Source organism: Moschus berezovskii, chromosome 5, assembly GCF_049115385.1.
Source record: "Moschus berezovskii isolate FMDL1 chromosome 5, NW_MosBer_1.0, whole genome shotgun sequence".
In the NCBI taxonomy this organism is placed as follows: domain Eukaryota; kingdom Metazoa; phylum Chordata; class Mammalia; order Artiodactyla; family Moschidae; genus Moschus; species Moschus berezovskii.
In genome coordinates, this window is record NC_142464.1 from 26,473,588 (window position 1) to 26,492,014 (window position 18,427).

The 18,427-nt window shown below is 37.6% G+C and overlaps 1 protein-coding gene across 1 annotated transcript in view; it reads right to left on the reverse strand.

Annotated features, from left to right (window-relative positions):
* Positions 1 to 18,427, reverse strand: part of ARHGEF38 (Rho guanine nucleotide exchange factor 38) — a 148,208-nt gene that overhangs the window by 31,452 nt on the left and 98,329 nt on the right. Inside the window, exons 6-7 of the mRNA XM_055433935.2 lie at positions 5,868 to 6,067; positions 1,498 to 1,631 (exon numbers count right to left, since the gene is read on the reverse strand). Coding sequence (XP_055289910.1) covers positions 1,498 to 1,631; positions 5,868 to 6,067 — 334 coding nt within the window. The remainder of the gene's footprint in view (positions 1 to 1,497; positions 1,632 to 5,867; positions 6,068 to 18,427) is intronic.

Genomic DNA, 18,427 nt, shown 5'->3' on the forward strand with positions numbered 1-18,427 from the left:
AAAGTAAAAACTTTTGTTAGAGATGTTAACATAATGAATGAAATCAGGCACAGGAAAGGGGGGGTCGGAAAGTACTATCTAGTATCTTAAGAACTGTTCTGCCTACTTTTGGTTAGAGGCCCACTGTATTACCACTTCTGGGCCTTGACCTTTCTATCTTGTGATTTTCAATTTCCAGATTGATTAGCTGAAAAGTATCTGGAGTCTTTATAAAAATACAAACTTTGAGGTTGCACGTTTGAACCAAGTGGAACCCAGGAATTTATATTTTGGCAAGTTCCTCAGGTCATTCTCATGCACATTAAAGCTTGAGAGGCTTTGCTAATCCATTAATTGTTTATTAGGGATTGAGATGAAAGTGTTCAGGATGACACCAAAGAGTTACCCAGGAATATAATGTCATGCTTTTGAACTGTGGTGCTGGAGAAGACTCTTGAGAGTCCCTTGGACTGCAAGGAGATCCAACCAGTCCATTCTAGAGGAGATCAATCCTGGGTGTTCATTGGAAGGACTGATGCTAAAACTGAAACTCCAATACTTTGGCCACCTCATGCGACGAGTTGACTCACTGGAAAAGACTCTGATGCTGGGAGGGATTGGGGGTGGGAGGAGATGGGGACGACAGAGAATGAGATGACTGGATGGCATCACCGACTCTGTGGACATGAGTTTGAGTGAACTCCGGGAGTTGGTGATGGACAGGGAGGCCTGGCGTGCTGTGATTCATGGGGTCGCAAAGAGTCGGACACGAATGAGCGACTGAACTGAACTGAACTGATAATGTCACCTGAGGGTAGGGGAATAGGAAAGGAATAACAGGTAGGAAAAATCACACTAACATAAGCCTCTAAACACTACAGGTGAAATAAATATAAGATGAACACCAAGGGTACTAAAAGGAATGAGATTTTAAAAAGCAGAAAGGAGACAGAGATGAAAGGAGGGCATTGCCTTGGGTGAGATTATGTGCTAATTGGGATTCCCTGGTGGCTCAGATGGTGAAGAGTCTGCCTGCAATGCGGGAGACCTGGGTTTGATCCCTGGGTTGGGAAGGTTCCCTAGAGAAGGAAATGGCAATCCACTCTAGTATTCTTGCCTATAAAATCCCATGGATGAAGGAGCCTAACAGGCTATGGTCCATGGGTTGCAAAGAGTTGGACAGGACTTTCTTTCATGTGCTAATTGATGGTGTCAGGACTCCTGGGGCATCCTTTCTTGATCCTGTCCTGTCCTTATCTCCTTTGTCCTCTCCACGAATGGAAGCACCACAGCTAAAATAGAGTCAAAACTACCCCCCACCACCTCCACCCAATGCATTATCCCACAAGAGGGAGGGAGGGAGGGGGAGAGAGAGAGAGAAAGGAACAGCACTGGGCAGTTACCTTGATTGTCAGTGTGTTCCAGAAACAGCTCTGATAACAATAAAATGAAATCTCACGAAAGTATCAGCGTTCGTGTTCCCCAGGAAAATGTATGTGGCCCAAGAAGAAAAATTACCTGTGATTCTCCTCTGGTCAGAATCTTTAGATGATTTGTCACTCTTTTTGATTTCTTGCTAATTGAATGAATATTTAGTTTAGACAATTTATCTTTAAGTGATTCTTCCTCATCATTCTTCTTGTATTTCAGAACTGAAATTGAAGAAGGCAATGACATATCTGAACACATGCAGTACAGAAAGTGTGTGTTTCATCCAAAATATTTAAGAGAAATATTTATATTTGAGATAAAACTCTGATTTTTGGCTCATGCTCCAGCCACTCTGCCCCGTCATAGCTCTAGCTGCCCAACCCACTAAGGTTCAGAAACCATCCTAGGACTTGAGCTCCTCAAAGCCTAACTGCATTTACCTCCCACATTAGAGAAATTCCTGATACTGGGGGAAAAAATAAGCTCTTTTCTCTCTTCTTAGACAATACACTCGTTATTTGGGATCTCCAGAATGAAGCATCAGTTCAGTTCAGTAGCTCAGTCATGTCCGACTCTTTGCGACCCCATGAATCACAGCACACCAGGCTTCCCTGTCCATCACCAACTCCCGGAGTTCACTCAAACTCATGTCCATCGAGTCGGAGATGCCATCCAACCATCTCATTCTCTGTCGTCCCCATCTCCTCCCACCCCCAATCCCTCCCAGCATCAGACTCTTTTCCAGTGAGTCAACTCGTTGCATGAGGTGGCCAAAGTATTGGAATTTCAGCTTTAGCATCAGTCCTTCCAGTGAACACCCAGGACTGATCTCCTTTAGAATGGACTGGTTGGATCTCCTTGCAGTCCAAGGAACTCTCAAGAGTCTTCTCCAGCACCACAGTTCAAAAGCATCAATTCTTCGGCGATCAGCTTTCTTCACAGTCCAACTCTCACATCCATACCTGACCATGGGAAAAACCATAGCCTTGACTAGACGGACCTTGGTTGGCAAAGTAATGTCTCTGCTTTTCCATATGCTATCTAGGTTGGTCATAACTTTCCTTCCAAGGAGTAAGTGTCTTTTAATTTCCTGGCTGCAATCAGCATCTGCAGTGATTTTGGAGCCCAAAAATATAAAGTCTGACACTGTTTCCACTGTTTCCCCATCTATTTCCCAAGAAGTGATGGGACCAGATGCCATGATCTTCGTTTTCTGAATGTTGAGCTTCAAGCCAACCTTTTCACTCTCCTCTTTCACTTTCATCAAGAGGCTTTTGAGTTCCTCTTCACTTTCTGCCATAAGGGAGGTGTCATCTGCATATCTGAGGTTATTGATATTTCTCCCGGCAAACTTGATTCCAGCTTGTGCTTCTTCCAGCCCAGCGTTCCTCATCAAGACTTAACTAATGGAAAGACAACTGCAGCCAACATAAGACCTCATATCCATCTTAAAATTGTCTCCACTAGCTGAGAGATCTAAGGTAGGTTGAGCCATCCCTCTGAGCTATACTTTTTAATCTTTAAAATTATTTTCCTTCTCTTATTGTTCAAAATGTTAAATATCCCCAACCTTCAGCTTTTGGTAAGGATGTGGTGAGAGTGGCATTCTAATACACTGTTGATCAAGAGTAAATCAGTATAGTTTTTGTAGAGAATAATTTGGCAGAACCTTAAATATAAAAATAGTATAGTCTATGAGCAGGAAGTCCATGTAGAGAAATATTCCCATAATCAAGCCTACGAAGTTTTATTTGCTAGAGCATTTTTCCTAGCAGCAGAATGTTGGAACCAATCTAAAAGTTTATCAATAAAGGTATGGTTTAATAAATTATGACACATTTTTAAATGGAATACTATGGAGCCATTTAAAAGAAGACCATAGTAACTTGAAAAATGTTCATGATATACAAGGTTTTTGAAAGACCCAGAAAACAGTAGTGTCATACATTTTGCAGAAGGAAGGGAAGAAGGGGAAGTGAGAGAGATGAAAGAATATAGAAAAAAAAAAAAGACATAAAAATTCTGAAGAAAACTTACTAAAATGTTAGCTATGCAAACTGGAACCATGGGAGTAGAAAAATTTTCCTCATTAAAACTTTGAAATTTGAAGATTAAGCAAACAGCAAAGTTAATTTAATACAACAGCTATTGTCCATCTCCCAACTTTATCAAACCTTCACATTTGCCTTGTTTCCAATCTTTTTGTTGAAAAAAAAAATCACATAATAGTTGAAGCTTCTCTGATCCCCATCTTTGATCCTTAAAGGAAATGGTGATACTCAATTAGGAGCTTTATTATATCTGTATCTATTTTCATGCCTTTACTTTGTAGGTATGTAGTCATATACCATATAGTATTATTTTGAATATTTTCAATCTTTCTAAAAATGGTACCATATTGCATTCATTCTTCTGTCACTTGCTAGTTTACTTTTTTAAAAAACTCAACATTGTGTTTTCAAGATTTATCCAACTGATACATGTACTTTAATTTTATGCTGTTATGGTATCATAGTTTATAATTCACAGTTTATCTGTCTGAATTAATATGGAAGCCACTCTCCATTTTCTTTGTGTGCTTGTTTCTTTCTTTTTTCTTCCTTTTGCTATTTTGAACAATGCTAGTTACCTGTATACCTCTCCAGGAGCATGTGAGCCAGTTTCTCAAATATCTAGAAACTGATTTTCTGTGTCTTGGGTGTGTGCATTTTCAACCTAACAAGTATTGTCAAATTGTTCTCCAAAGTGGTGATTCCAATTTACATCCTTCTGTTCAGTTCAGTTCAGTTGCTCAATCATGTCTGACTCTTTGCAACCCCATGGACTGCAGCACACCAGGCTTCCCTGTCCATCACCAACTCCTGGAGCTTACTCAAACACATGTACATTGAGTCGGTGATGCCATCCAACCATCTCATCCTCTGTCTTCCCCATCTCCTCCTGCCTTCAATCTTCCCCAACATCAGGGTCTTTTCAAAGGAGTCAGCTTTGTGCATCATGTGGCCAAAGTATTGGAGTTTCAGCTTTAGTATCAGTCCTTCCAATGAATATTCAGGATTGATTTCCTTTAGGATCTACATTCTTACCTGCAAACTAATATTTAGCACTTAACATCATTCGCTAAAAATCTCATTGCCAATCTGATGGGCTGGAAACACGTCGTTATATTTTTAATTTGCATTTCCCTGATTACTAGTGGATCTTAGCATTTAAAAATGTATTGGTTTTTTTCTGTGAGTTGCTCATTTTTATTATTAACATTTTTTGTATTAGCATGTTTTTATTATTTATTTAGTATCAATAATCATATATTCTAGATAGTAATCCTTTGTCTATGGGCTATTTTTTCATGGCATCTTTTGTTTTGCATCTTTCCCTTCTCACTCTATGCTTTTCTTTATAGTTACAATTTATTAACACAGATACATACAATTTTAAAAATAAAAATTAGAAAATAAAGGCAATAAAAATAAACACAGTGGTTGGGTCAATTAGTTCCATAGTTCTACCATTGCTTTAAATGTTGAACTGAGATTTAAAGTTAGAACTACAAAGCCAGTTAAGAATTTATGGACATAAATCACACTGAGAGAGGACCCAGGGTCTACCCCAATGCACTGCTAACTCTGAGAAGATAGAAACCATATAATTGTGCTTCCTGTTTTAAAATCTACATTCTCCTGGAGAGGTGAATCTTACCTCTTAGCTGGGCTTCCCTGGTGGCTCAGATGGTCAAGAATCTGCCTGCAATGTGGGAGACCCATGTTCGATCCCTGGGTTGGGAAGATCCCCTGGAGTAGGAAATGGCAACCTGCTCCAGTATTTTTGCCTGGGAAATCCCATGCACAGAGGAACCTGGCAGGCTATAGTTCATGTTGTCGCAATAAGTTGGATACAACTGAGTGACTAACACTTGACCTCTTAGTTAATGAATAGTTAACAATAATTTGTTAATCTGAGAAAGAAATATACTTGCTCCCTTCTTGGAACAATTATTGCCAAAAATACCCATTCTTTGTGTTCCAGAACCAAATAAGCCTGTTAGTTTAGCTGGGTCATCTTACCTGTATCCACCTTTCTCACCACCACTTTTCAGCTCTAGCTATTCACTGCTCCCAACTATCTGGCCATTCCTCCTACCATACGTATAACACCAAGAACAGGAGGATCATATGCTGTAGGTTTCTTCAGCCCGTAATATGTCACCAGGCATGTGGTGGTCAAAAGAGGTTGAGTGTAGGGCTGTTCGATGAAAAGTTGTCAATGTTTGTGTCTCGTGATCTTCTGAACCTAGCTAGAAAGGCAAAACCACCCTCTCCTCCCTGGCCTCTAACTCTAGATATCAAATGATCATTATCACGGCACCTGCTGTAACTACTGAGACATTCTGATTCTCCAAAACATAAACAGAAGATTCCAACCCTGGATAACTTCCACTTCATCATATCTCCTCTTACCTAAATCTTTTCGTCTTTTAAGTTCATTAATGTTTACATTAATGTGTTTCACTGCAGCATAGGCATCTTCCAGTGCTTGGAAGTCTGGGTGAGAGGAAGGGGTAGAATTCCGGAGTTCACATAGTAACAGAGGGTACTTCATCACTCGCTGAATTGGCTTGATCATCAAAGAGCCCATGTCCAGTAAGTTTGGTTTGCCTCTGCAATAAAGATACATCATATCAGTTTCACAAACATTTGTCTTCTTAACTCCTTTTTATTTTTGTAATTTTTTTAATGATTAATCGTGAAGATAATTTTCACCCTTTTCTTCTCTGATTTGGCTATGTTCAATTTCTAAATGAAGCAAGGGCAATAGATGACAGAAAGAACTAAACAAAATTTTAAAGAAAACAAGTATATTTGTCTACCTAACAGGACTGAAAGCATGATTTCCAACTATGTTCCACTTACAGGTTTTTTAAATAACAGGCTTTATAATAATAGTGGGAAACAATTTTAGACTGCATTTTTCCATGACAACGAAGAAAAATGCATTTTCTTGATGGTATTTTTTATATTATTAAGTGAGGAGAATAAAATCATCATTTAAAAATCCAAACAAAAAGTTTGTTTTCTTTCTTCTACCAAATTGAGAAGTTGAACTTACAGTGTTTCAGAGGTTCTACCACAGCCCCCAAAAGAGATTTATAATAAATGCAATGCTGCTGCTGCTAAGTTGCTTCAGTCCTGTCCGACTCTGTGCAACCCCATAGATGGCAGCCCACCAGGCTTCTCCGTCCCTGGGATTCTCCAGGCAAGAATACTGGAGTGGGTTGCCATTTCCTCCTCCAAATAAATGCAATACTTCTCTAGATATTATTAATGCCATCACTATCACTGATCATTACTAGTATACAATGACTTTCCATGTGGAATTCCTCTTAGCCCACAGATCTTCAAATGGTTACACAAAAGTGAGCACTCACCCCTGGTTCTCCCCTTCAGAGCTTCTGAGATGAGCCTAGAGCCATTCCCACTAGCCAAGAAGTTTACAGGAAAAGAAAAAGCTACAAACTTGATCATGCCATTGTCCACTGGACATCCATTGTCCAACCCACTGTATTCATTTTTTTTTTCAGCCAGAAATCAGTGGTTTCTAAAAGCCTGTTTATGCAAAGAGGCAAAAAAAGAGACACTGTAAGAGGAACATGGATGAAAATTGTGTTTTGAGTCCCTTCTGATGGAAAGAGATACTCAATGGTTTTCCTTTAGATTTTTACTTAGAAGACAGAAAATACAGACAGACATGGCTTTCAAATTCTGATGGGTGAATGTTTCATTCTTCAATTAGTTTTTACGTACTTTATGGGTGGACAACAGACTACATAATTGAAATGGTGAAATGTTTCTAAAAACTTGGAACAAAATTAGAAAAGTTACATCACTAGAAAAGAAATGAAGATACCCCAGAGATCATCTCTTTGAACTCTTCATTTGATAAATCAGAAACTAAGGAAATTTATCACATGTAAGTGCAAATATGGTACACACACACACACCAATCACTCTGTCATATGTGCTCGTTTTATTTTAATTATAGCACTTAGCACTATCTGGAATTGTCTTTTTTCCCTATTGACCAGTTTATATTCAATTTGTCTGTCACCATTATATGTCCAATGTGACATATAATATTCTCTCAATGAACATTTATAGCTTGAAGTGATAGATAACTTACATTTTCTGTAATGTGCTGTTATTTTACATTGAACTTTTTTCCAAAAGAAACTGCACAGTAGTCCTGAATAAATGACTGAGTTTTATTCACATGTTGAGAAAATAATTGGTATCCATAGAGACAAACACTGAATCAAACCAAAAGACAACATTTTTTAAAGGAAAACCAAAATAAATCTTAAAGGTTTGCAAGGGAGTAAAGAATTGCTTTTTATTAACTTAAAATTTCTTGAAGTATAGTTGATTTACAGTGTTGTGTTAATTTTTACTGTACAACAAAGTGACTCAGTTATACATATATATTCTTTTTCATATTCTTTTCCATTATAGCTTATCATAGGACATTGAATAGAGTTCTGGTGTTACATAGTAGAACCTTGTTGCTTATCCATCCTGTATACAATAGTTTGCCTCTGCTAACCCCAAACTCTCAGTCCTTCCCTTCCCTATACTCTCCTCCCTGTTGACAAGAAGTCTGTTCTCTATGAGTCTGTGAGTCTGTTTCTGTTTCATAGTTAAGTTCATTTGGGTCATGTTTTAGACACATATAAGTGGAAACAGTGTCAGACTTTGTTTTTCTGGGCTCCAAAATCTCTGCGGATGCTAATTGCAGCCATGAAATAAAAAAACGTTTATTCCTTGGAAGGAAAGTTATGACCAACCTAGACAGCATATTAAAAAGCAGAGACATTACTTTGCTAAACAAGGTCTGTCTAATCAAGGCTATGGTTTTTCCCGTGGTCATGTATGGATGTGAGAGTTGGACAGTGAAGAAAGCTGATCGCCGAAGAATTGATGCTTCTGAACCTGGTGCTGGAGAAGACTCTTGAGAGTCCCTTGGACTGCAAGGAAATCCAACCAGTCCATTCTAAAGGAGATCAATCCTGGGTGTTCATTGGAAGGACTGATGCTAAAGCTGAAACTGCAATACTTTGGCCACCTCATGTGACGAGTTGACTCACTGGAAAAGACTCTGATGCTGGGAGGGATTGGGGGCGGGAGGAGAAGGGGACGACAGAGAATGAGATGGCTGGATGGCATCACCGACTCGATGGACATGAGTTTGAGTGAACTCCGGGAGCTGGTGATGGACAGGGAGGCCTGGCGTGCTGTGGATCTTGGGGTCGTGGAGAGTCGGACACGACTGAGCGACTGAACTGAACTGACTGAAGGATATCATACGGTATTTGTCTTTGTCTTTCTGACTTACTTCACTTAGTATGATAATCTCTAGATTCATCCATGTAGCTGCAAATGGTATTATTTCATTTTTATGGCTGATTGATATTCCATTACTCAGTGTGTGTGTATATATATACATATATATATATGTGTGTATATATATAGTGTCTTCTTCATTCATATGCTGACGGACATTTAGGTTGTTTCCATGTCCTGCCTATTGTAAATAGTGCTGTTATAAACCGGAGAAGGCAATGGCAAGCCACTCCAGTACTCTTGCCTAGAAAATCCCATGGATGGAGGAGCCTGGTAGGCTGCAGTCCGTGGGGTCGCTAAAGGTCGGACACGACTGAGCGACTTCACTTTCACACGTTGGAGAAGGAAATGGCAACCCACTCCAGTGTTCTTGCCTGGAGAATCCCAGGGACGGGGGAGCCTGGTGGGCTTCCGTCTATGGGGTCACACAGAGTCGGACACGACTGAAGTGACTTAGCAGCAGCAGCAGCAGCTGTTATAAACATGGGAGAGAATGTATCTTTGGAGAGAATGTATCTTTTCAAATTATAGTTTTGTCTGGATATTTGCCCAGGAATGGGATTGCTAGATCCTATGGCAACTCTATCTTTAGTTTTTTGAGGAATCTCCATACTGTTGCCACAGTGGCTGCACCCATTTACTTCCCACTAAGCGTGTAAGAGGATTTCCTTTTCTCCACACTCTCTACATCATTTATTATTTGTAAACTTTTTAATGATGGCCATTCTGACTGGTGTGAGAAAGTACCTCATTGGTTTTGATATGTATTTCTTTTAAAAATTGGTTTATTTTTTTTTGTTGTTGAGTTGTGTGAGCTATTAGTATACCTTGGAAATTAAGCCCTTGTCAGTCCCATCATTTGTGAATATTTTCTTCCATTCCATAGGTTGTCTTTTCATTTTGTTTATGGTTTCTTTTGCTGGTTATGGTTTTCAAAGGTTATAAGTTTGATAAGATCCCATTTGTTTATTTTTACTTTTATTTCTACTGCCTTGGGAGAATTGACCTAAGAAAGCATTGGTACCACATACATCAGAGAATGTTTTGCCTATGTTCCCTTCTGGGAGTTTTACGGTGTCCTGTCTTATACTTAAGTCTTTAAACCATTTTGAGTTTATTTTTGTGTATGGTATGAGAAGTGAAGTTGCTCAGTCATGTCTGACTCTTTGTGACCCCATGGACTGTAGCCTACCAGGCTCCTCCATCCATGGAATTTTCCAGGCAAGAGTACTAGAGTAGGTTGCCATTTCCTTCTGCAGGGGATCTTCCCAACTGGGGGATCAAACCCAGATCTCCCGCATTGTAGGCAGATGCTTTACCCCCTGAGCCACCAGGGAAGCCCATATGGTATGAGGGTGTGTTTTAACTTCATTGATTTATATATGGCTATGCAACTTTTCCAGCACCACTTGCTGAAGACACTGTCTTTTCTCTGTTGTATCAATACATTCTTGCCCCCTTTATCGAGAAACAGTTGCTTTAGTATGATTTATCTTTCACTTTCTACTCATATGCACCAAATCTACTAAGGAAGGGAGAAAAGGAGATGGGGTGGAAAGAGGAAACGAGGGATAGAAGGAGAAGGAGAAAAAGAAGTTACTGGTTTCCAAGAGGACTGGGTAAAATGGGTGGGAAACTATGTAAATCTTTTATGAATACTAAAAAAATAACAACTAAAAACATATTTTCTAACTGGTATATCAATAGCAGAACTTTTGAATCTGAAGTACAGCAACCTTACATATCTCAAATGTAAGTTCTTCAATAATACAACAGTTTAGACACTTAAGTAGAAATAATTTCCTTAAATAAGAACAAGTCAGGAATATGGAAGGTATTAACTTGACTAGAAAAAAAATCATATTATCCTTATGAATATGATCAGATTTCTTCTGAGTTTTTCTTTTTACTATCACCAATATTAATTTGAGCTTCCCTGGTGGCTTAGATGGTAAAGAATCCACCTGCAATGTGGGAGACCTGGGTTTGCTCTCTGGGTTGGGATGATCCTCTGGAGGAGGGCATAAAAACCCACTTCAGTATTCTTGCCTGGGCTACAGTCTCTGGGGTCACAAAGAGTCGGACACAACTGAGCAACACAGCACGGCATAGTATTAGTTTATTTAATCTTCTAAAAATCACTGAAAATACTATCAAAATGTAGATGCAATCAAACAACTCAATCAAACAAAGTCAATTTTATTAAGATAGTTTATCAGTGTGGTCTATTGTTATATACATATTTTAAAACTTTTAATGACAAAAAATAAATCCTGAGATATATTAAAGAATGTACTTGTATCTGTGAGCTGCTCTCCTTCTTCCCTTATTAGGATCTATCAAAAACCCAACCTAGGCCCTTTCAGTTCAGTTCAGTCACTCAGTTGTGTCCGACTCTTTGCGACCCCATGAATCACAGCACGCCAGGCCTCCCTGTCCATCACCAACTCATGTCCATCGAGTCGGTGATGCCATCCAGCCATCTCATTCTCTGTCGTCCCCTTCTCCTCCCACCCCCAATCCCTCCTAGCATCAAACTCTTTTCCAGTGAGTCAACTCGTCACATGAGGTGGCCAAAGTATTGGAGTTTCAGCTTCAGCATCAGTCCTTCCAAAGAACACCCAGGATTGATCTCCTTTAGAATGGCCCTTTAGTTCTGTCCAAATCTAATCATTACTTTTTTGTGTCACTCTTTGGCATCAAGGTTCTATTCCCTTCCTTTCATGTTTCAAATGACAGTAATAACAATTATAAATAATAACTGTCTCTTTTAAAAGCATCACAAATGTGAATACTAAAAAAAATTTTTCTCAAAAGTGAGAAATCTCCCAGACACCTTTGTCTTAAGATAAACACTTTGGACAGTTGCCGAAGTGATGAGTGCTGATGCTCTGATACCTACATTACACAGACAAGCAGTGTGGTAGAAAAGATAGAATGTATTACTAGATAATGACGCTCCAGACATTCAGTGCCACAATTCTCATCCAGCCTAATCCCTCCCAGTAAGACTGAGTCTGACAGCTGTGCAAGGCAGATGAGTCTTATATGTGATATAACTTTCTCAGCCAAGCAGCCAATTATCACATGCCTACCCCCTAGAAAGTAATCAAATGCATAACAATTCCCCATTCATGTTGTGCTGAAAACTAAGGTAGTTATTAAACTGTAATTCTGTTTCATATTCCTCTACATTATCATGAACACTTTGGCAAATATTTAGTACCAAAAGTAGCTACACTAATCTCATTACAAATTATTATCAAAAAATTACAAAGTCAAGTAAACACAGCTGGCTTTGTTTTGGAAGCATCCAGTTTTGCTATAAAGAGTTTTGCATCAAGTATAAGAAAACAGTTGCACAATGAAAATTAAAGTGATATTTAGCAATGTAAAAACTATGATGAAAACAAAAAATCAGATTCAACACTGAGATGTATCTATATTTCTTAATTTGAAGGAGAAAATGAAAGGAAAACTAATCATGTAACTATTGATCATACTACTTTGAATTTCCTCTATTTTATGGCCACAAGAATCCTAAATTTAATATTTAATTTACAGAAGCTACAAACCATCCATACTGCTATTGAATTTTTTTCCATTTACTCTCCTTTAAAAACATCATAAGTCAGCTTTAGAGGAAACTATATATTGCTGCACAAATAATAAACAAATAGCACTTGTCATAATTTTAAAATAGCTTTGAAAATAAATACAGAACTACTAGCAAATCTTAGAAGATTTAAAGGAGATGAGCAAATGGTAATTGACATAGCAGACCAGAAAGAACCAGTAATATGAAGCAGTTATTTCATCACTCCTCCAAAGTTTCATTAACTAGTGTCCTTGAAAATATATGGAAGTAAAGGCAGAGGGGTGTGGGTTTTATAAGAAGAAGAACCAGTTGAAAACCTCTTTAAGAAACAGCGTAATTCTTAGGGTGCTATCCAAATAAGGGAGATCATTTGGAGGATTAAGGAAGATCTCTTGAAAACTAAAAGGATTATAGCAGAAATAGAAACTCGTAAGTGTTGGAGAAAATGTTCAAGAACTTTCTAGAGAGAAGAGCAAAAATACAAAAATGGAAGAAAATGTAAGAAAATTAGAGGATCAGCCTAAAAGGTCCAATCTCAAAATAGTAAGTCCCAGAGAGAGAGAACAGGGCACATATGGGATGGAACTCATCTATAAGATAATTCAATGAAAATGAGTTAGCGCATTGAAAGAACTTGCTGAGGTCACAGCACAGTGAATGAAACTGACTCATACCTCAGAATTATTAAAACTTCAAATTATCAGGGACAAAGAGAAAAGCCAACAGTCCTTCAGAGAAACGTGTAAACTAGGCAGTTACAAACAATTAGGAATCAGAAAAACTGTTCAATTTCTTGTAGCAACACTGAAAGTTAGAAAGGATGAAGAATTACCTATATATTCTGAAGATGAATGATTTTCAGTTTAGAATTCTATTCCAAATCACACTATATAAGTCAAGTGTGAGGGTAAAATAAAGACCTTTTGGATTTAATTGTTCTTAAAATTTCCTTCCCATGTATTTTTTGATGAATAGAGGAAACTATTGAAGGATGTCCTCTACTAAAAACAGGAAAGAGGCAAAGAGAAACGAGTGGATGGCAGTTTGTATGTATGTGCTCAGTTGCTCAGTTGTGTCTGCCTCTTTGCGACCTCATGGACTGTAGTCTACCAGGTTCCTCTGTCCTTGGAGTTTTCCAGGCAAGGGGAGTTAGTGATGTCCAGTGTAATTTGTCCAAACACAATAGGTCCGAAATCTCTGGGAAAGGCTTTTATAGAGAGATGAAATGGATAGCCTACAAATTTCATCAGGCTGACTTCAAGATGATTAGCTGTGAGTTTGGCATTAATAATTACCACAAAGAAAATTAAAGGGGAAAAAGATAATAGTTAATTCCCAACAAAATAAGTATTTGTTTATTCCAAGGTTTATCTCTGAAAAGAAATTTACTCAGGTATAACAATTCAAACACTAATTATTGCTCTTATCCAAATTATAATGTAACTCCATAGGGAGAATGGAGAGATGAGAAGGGTGTGTGTGTGTGAGTGTGTGTGTGAGTGTGTGTGTGTGTGTGTGTAGTGGAGATCAGCTAGGAAAGAAAAATAAATTCTTTCCTTCCACAGAGAGACATCAATACACAAGAAGGAAGAGTCAAATGTGTTTTTAGAGTCATGAAGATAAACACCAAAACAGTCAACTAAAAGGTGTGAATATACTTGTGTTCTGGTGAGGAGCATTTAGGGGACTGTGGAAGGGATTACTCTTTTTATTTTCTTTTTTTAATTAACTAACTTTTTTATTGAAGTGTAGTTAATTTATAGCATTGTGTTAATTCCTGCTGTATAGCAAAGTGACTCAGTTATATACATATATATATTCTTTTTATATTTTTTCCCATTATGGTTTATCCAAGGGGATTAAATATAGTTCCCTGTGTTATATAGTAGAATACTATTTTTCTTAAAACTTTTAGAACTATTGGGCTTTTCAAACCATGTGTGTGTTAGTCACTCAGTCATGTCTGACTCTGCGACACCATGGACTGTAGCCCACTAGGCTCCTCTGTCAATGGAATATAGGCAAGAAAATTGGAGTGGGTTGCCATTCTCTGCTCCAGGGACCTTCCTGACCCAGGGATCCTACCGGGTCTCCTGGATTGTAGGCAGATTCTTTACCATTTGAGCCACCAGGGAAGCCCTTATAAACCATGAGTAGATATAATTTTAACAAAAGAGAATGTTTTTAAAGAAGGAAACATGCAAGAAAATTTTGAAAAGGAAGAATACTAAGCTGAGATTAGTTGTATGTGTGTGTGTGTGTTTGTGTGTTTAGTTGGTAAGTCATGTCCAACTCTTAGAGGCCCCACAGATTGTAGCCCACCAGGTTCTTCTGTCCGTGGGGTTCTCCAGGCAAGAAAACTGGAATGGATTGCTATTTCCTTCTCCAGGGGATTTTCTTGACCCAGGGATCAAAATCACATTTCCTGCATTGGCAGGTGAATTATTTACCACTGTACTACCAGGAAAGCCCAAAGATTAGTTATACCTGATATCAAAATATAAAACTACAAAAATGAAAGCAATTTGGTATGGACATATGAAAATCAAGCACAAAATATAAAATCAAGAAATCAATACAGGTATGTATGGAAATTAAGTGCATGGTAAATGTGACATTCCTACTCAGTAGAAAAAAGGAACTATTTAATATCAGGTATTGTGATAATTAGCTAACCACATAGAAAAAAAAAATTAATTCTTTACAGCAAAATAATTTCCAGATCAAAAATTTAAATTTTAAAAATAAAACTATACAAGTCCTTTGGTGAAAACATGGTATTATGGTTTAAAAATAAACTTGAAGTTTCTAAAAGAGATACAAAATCCAAAAGCTACAGTAGAAAAATGTGATCAATGTATTTTAAAATTTAGCTCTGTAAAACTGTACAGATAAAAGCATAAACAGAAGCAACTATATACTATGTTAAAAGTAAAGTTATAAGAAGGAAAATTATTTATAGTACATAAGATAGAAAAATGGATAATAAACTCACTAAAGAGCCATTATCAATATTTTAGAAAAAGACAAACATCTCAAAAAAAGTGAATAATCAATAAAAATGATAATTCATTAGTGGTGAAATACAAATGGTTAAACACATAAAAAAAGCTCAAGATCATTTTTAATGGTAATTAAAACATTACAATGCTATTTTTGGCCTATGATATTGCCATAAATTGTAAGGATCCAAATATTTTATCTAGTGCGAGCAAGTAGTAGATAAATAGGCAACTCATAAATAGTAGTAGGACTAAAACTTAGTTCAACTTCTCTTAAATTATCTGGCAATAAGTATCAAAAGCCCTTTGATCTAGAAATTCCAGTTTTAGAAATTCATCAAAAGAAAATAAACTGCTGTTCAAAGTTTTATATAAGAATGAACACATAAAGTCAATCTGCAAGATAGACACAATTCAAGTATCTGTAAGAGTTTAGTAAACTAAATTATGGTACATACATCAAATAGAATATTATGTAGTCATACAGCAATATGGATTTATATTTACTGACATAGAGAGATGTCCATGATGTATTGATGAAGAGGTAGCAAGTTGACATACAGGAAATTTATAGCTGTCCTATTTTAGTTAACATGTATCTGTATAGAGGAAAAAATGGCAGGAAAGTGAGGGACTCATGTCATGTTAAAGTAGTTCACTTTGGAATGTGACTACCAATAGTTCTTAGTGTCCTCATTTTGATTTTCTATGTTTTGCAGTGTTTCTTCAATAATTTAAAAAATAAAAACCTTAACTAACAAAATAACTTATAAAACTTTTGAGATTGATTAAAATCCTGCAATGAAAAGGTAGAAATAGCTGGTCAGATTACTTCTAAGCATATAGAAGAGTCTAAATAATTAAGATAAAGAAGTTTATTTCTGGAGGTAAATTTATAATAGGGATATTTTTCTTGCTTTAGAACATGGGACTTGGATCAGATGCTTTGAGGGAGACTCTGGTAGAAGAATCTATGATTCTTGTCACTTTAATACTGTCTTTGATGTTTGCATAAGATTATAATTCAAAGTAAACATTTCAGAAGTTATAATATCTTTGCCTTTCTGTATTTTTTAAAATGTAGATTGCAAAGAAAAAAAAGACCATTTTTAGTTTCAGTAAGTAAGAGATCTTTTTTTAAAAAAAGTCATTTAAAAACCCACAACCCATAAACGCCGCTCTAGCTGCAACATTTTGGCCTTAGCTACTGAGGAGCTCAACAGTGACATAGCGCTTGACATTGCCTTTCACCCTCTTATGTAGTAACGTGTATGCTGCCTGACCTGAATGAGAGAATCAGGAAGGAAAATAACTCAAGGCAAATGTGGCTTTGATGTTTGTCCACTTACACACTGTGATTCTTCTTCCTCTTTTCGAGTTCTTAATGTATAGAACAGGCTAGAAGGGCACATGCAGTCGGCTAGTCCCACACAGCAGGACTGTGGCAAAAGCTAGTGCAATTTTCAAGCAGCATTTCAATACGAGGTGCTATTTGTTTTAAGTATTCAGTATGTAGGAACCTCTGCATGCTAATGTATTAAAAGAATTGCTCTGGAGAAGGAAATGGCAACCCACTTCTGTATTCTTGCCTGGGGAATCTCATGGACAGAGGAGCCTGGCAGGCTACGGTCCATAGCATCTCAAAGAGCTGGACAAAACTTAGCAACTGAACAACAAAAACACCCAATCAGGTACATGGTGACTTGGGGAAATCCTTCTTGGTGAAAGTGTGGCATAAAATGGAGAGTGATGTGATCTAACAATATGGGATATGTAGTTTTGTAGGAAATTTAAATTTGTGTATAGAATGATAGTTTCAAATATTCAAATAATAAAGTCCGTGGCTAAAGGAAAATTAAAATTAAAAAATTGCTCACTTTCCTCCTCTCAATCTATTCTGTTAATGTAAATTTCCAGCAGTTTAGAATACATACAGACACACCTACACATACACACAAAGCAAACACACTAACAGACTAGGAACTCAGGACTTCAGATTGTTCCTGACCATGCTAAGGCAGATGTGCTTTGTTAAGTCCTGGTAAATTTGAGTTCATATTTAAGCCAATATCATCCTTTCAGTATCAGGCTAGATATGTTTTCCTTCTATGAAAATGGACCTCTTTCAAAGTAGGTGTATGTGTGTGTTGTTTTTATAATTTCTATATCGTCCTCAGTTCAGTTCACTCGCTCAGTCATGTGCGACTTTTTGCGACCCCATGGAAGGAGCACGCCAGGTTTCCCTGTCCATCACAAACTCCCAGAGCTTGCTCAAACTCATGTCCTTTGAGTCAATGATGCCATCCAAACATCTCATCCTATGTGACCCTTTCTCCTCCTGCCTTCAATCTTTCCCAGCATCAGAGTCTTTCCCAATGAGTAGTTCTTCACATCAGGTGGCCAAAGTATTGGAGCTGAAGCTTCGGCCTCAGTACTTCCAATGAATATTCACGACTGATTTCCTTTAGGATTGACTGGTTGGATCTCCTTGCAGTCCAAGGGACTCTCAAGAGTCTTCTCCAACACCATAGTTCAAAAGCATCAATTCTTCGGCACTCAGCTTTCTTTATGGTCCAACTCTCACATCCATATGACTACTGAAAAAACCATAGCTTTGACTAGATGGACCCTTGTTGGCAAAGTAATGTCTCTGCTTTTTAATATGCTGTCTAGACTTGTGATACCTTTTTTTCCAAGAAAATGGTGTCTTTTAATTTCATGGCTGCAATCACTGTCCGCAGTGATTTTGGAGCCCTAGAGAATAAAGTCTGTCACTGTTTCTATTGTTTCCCCATTTATTTTCTGTGAAGTAATGGAACTGGACGCCATGATCTTAGTTTTTAGGATGTTGAGTTTTAAACCAGCTTTTTCACTCTCTTTCACTTTCATCAAGAGGCTCTTCAGTTGCTCTTCGCTTTTGGGCATAAGGGTGATGTCATCTGCATATCTGAGGTTATTGATGTTTCTCCTGGCAATCTTGATTCCAGCTTGTGCTTCATCCAGCCTGGCATTTTGCATGATGT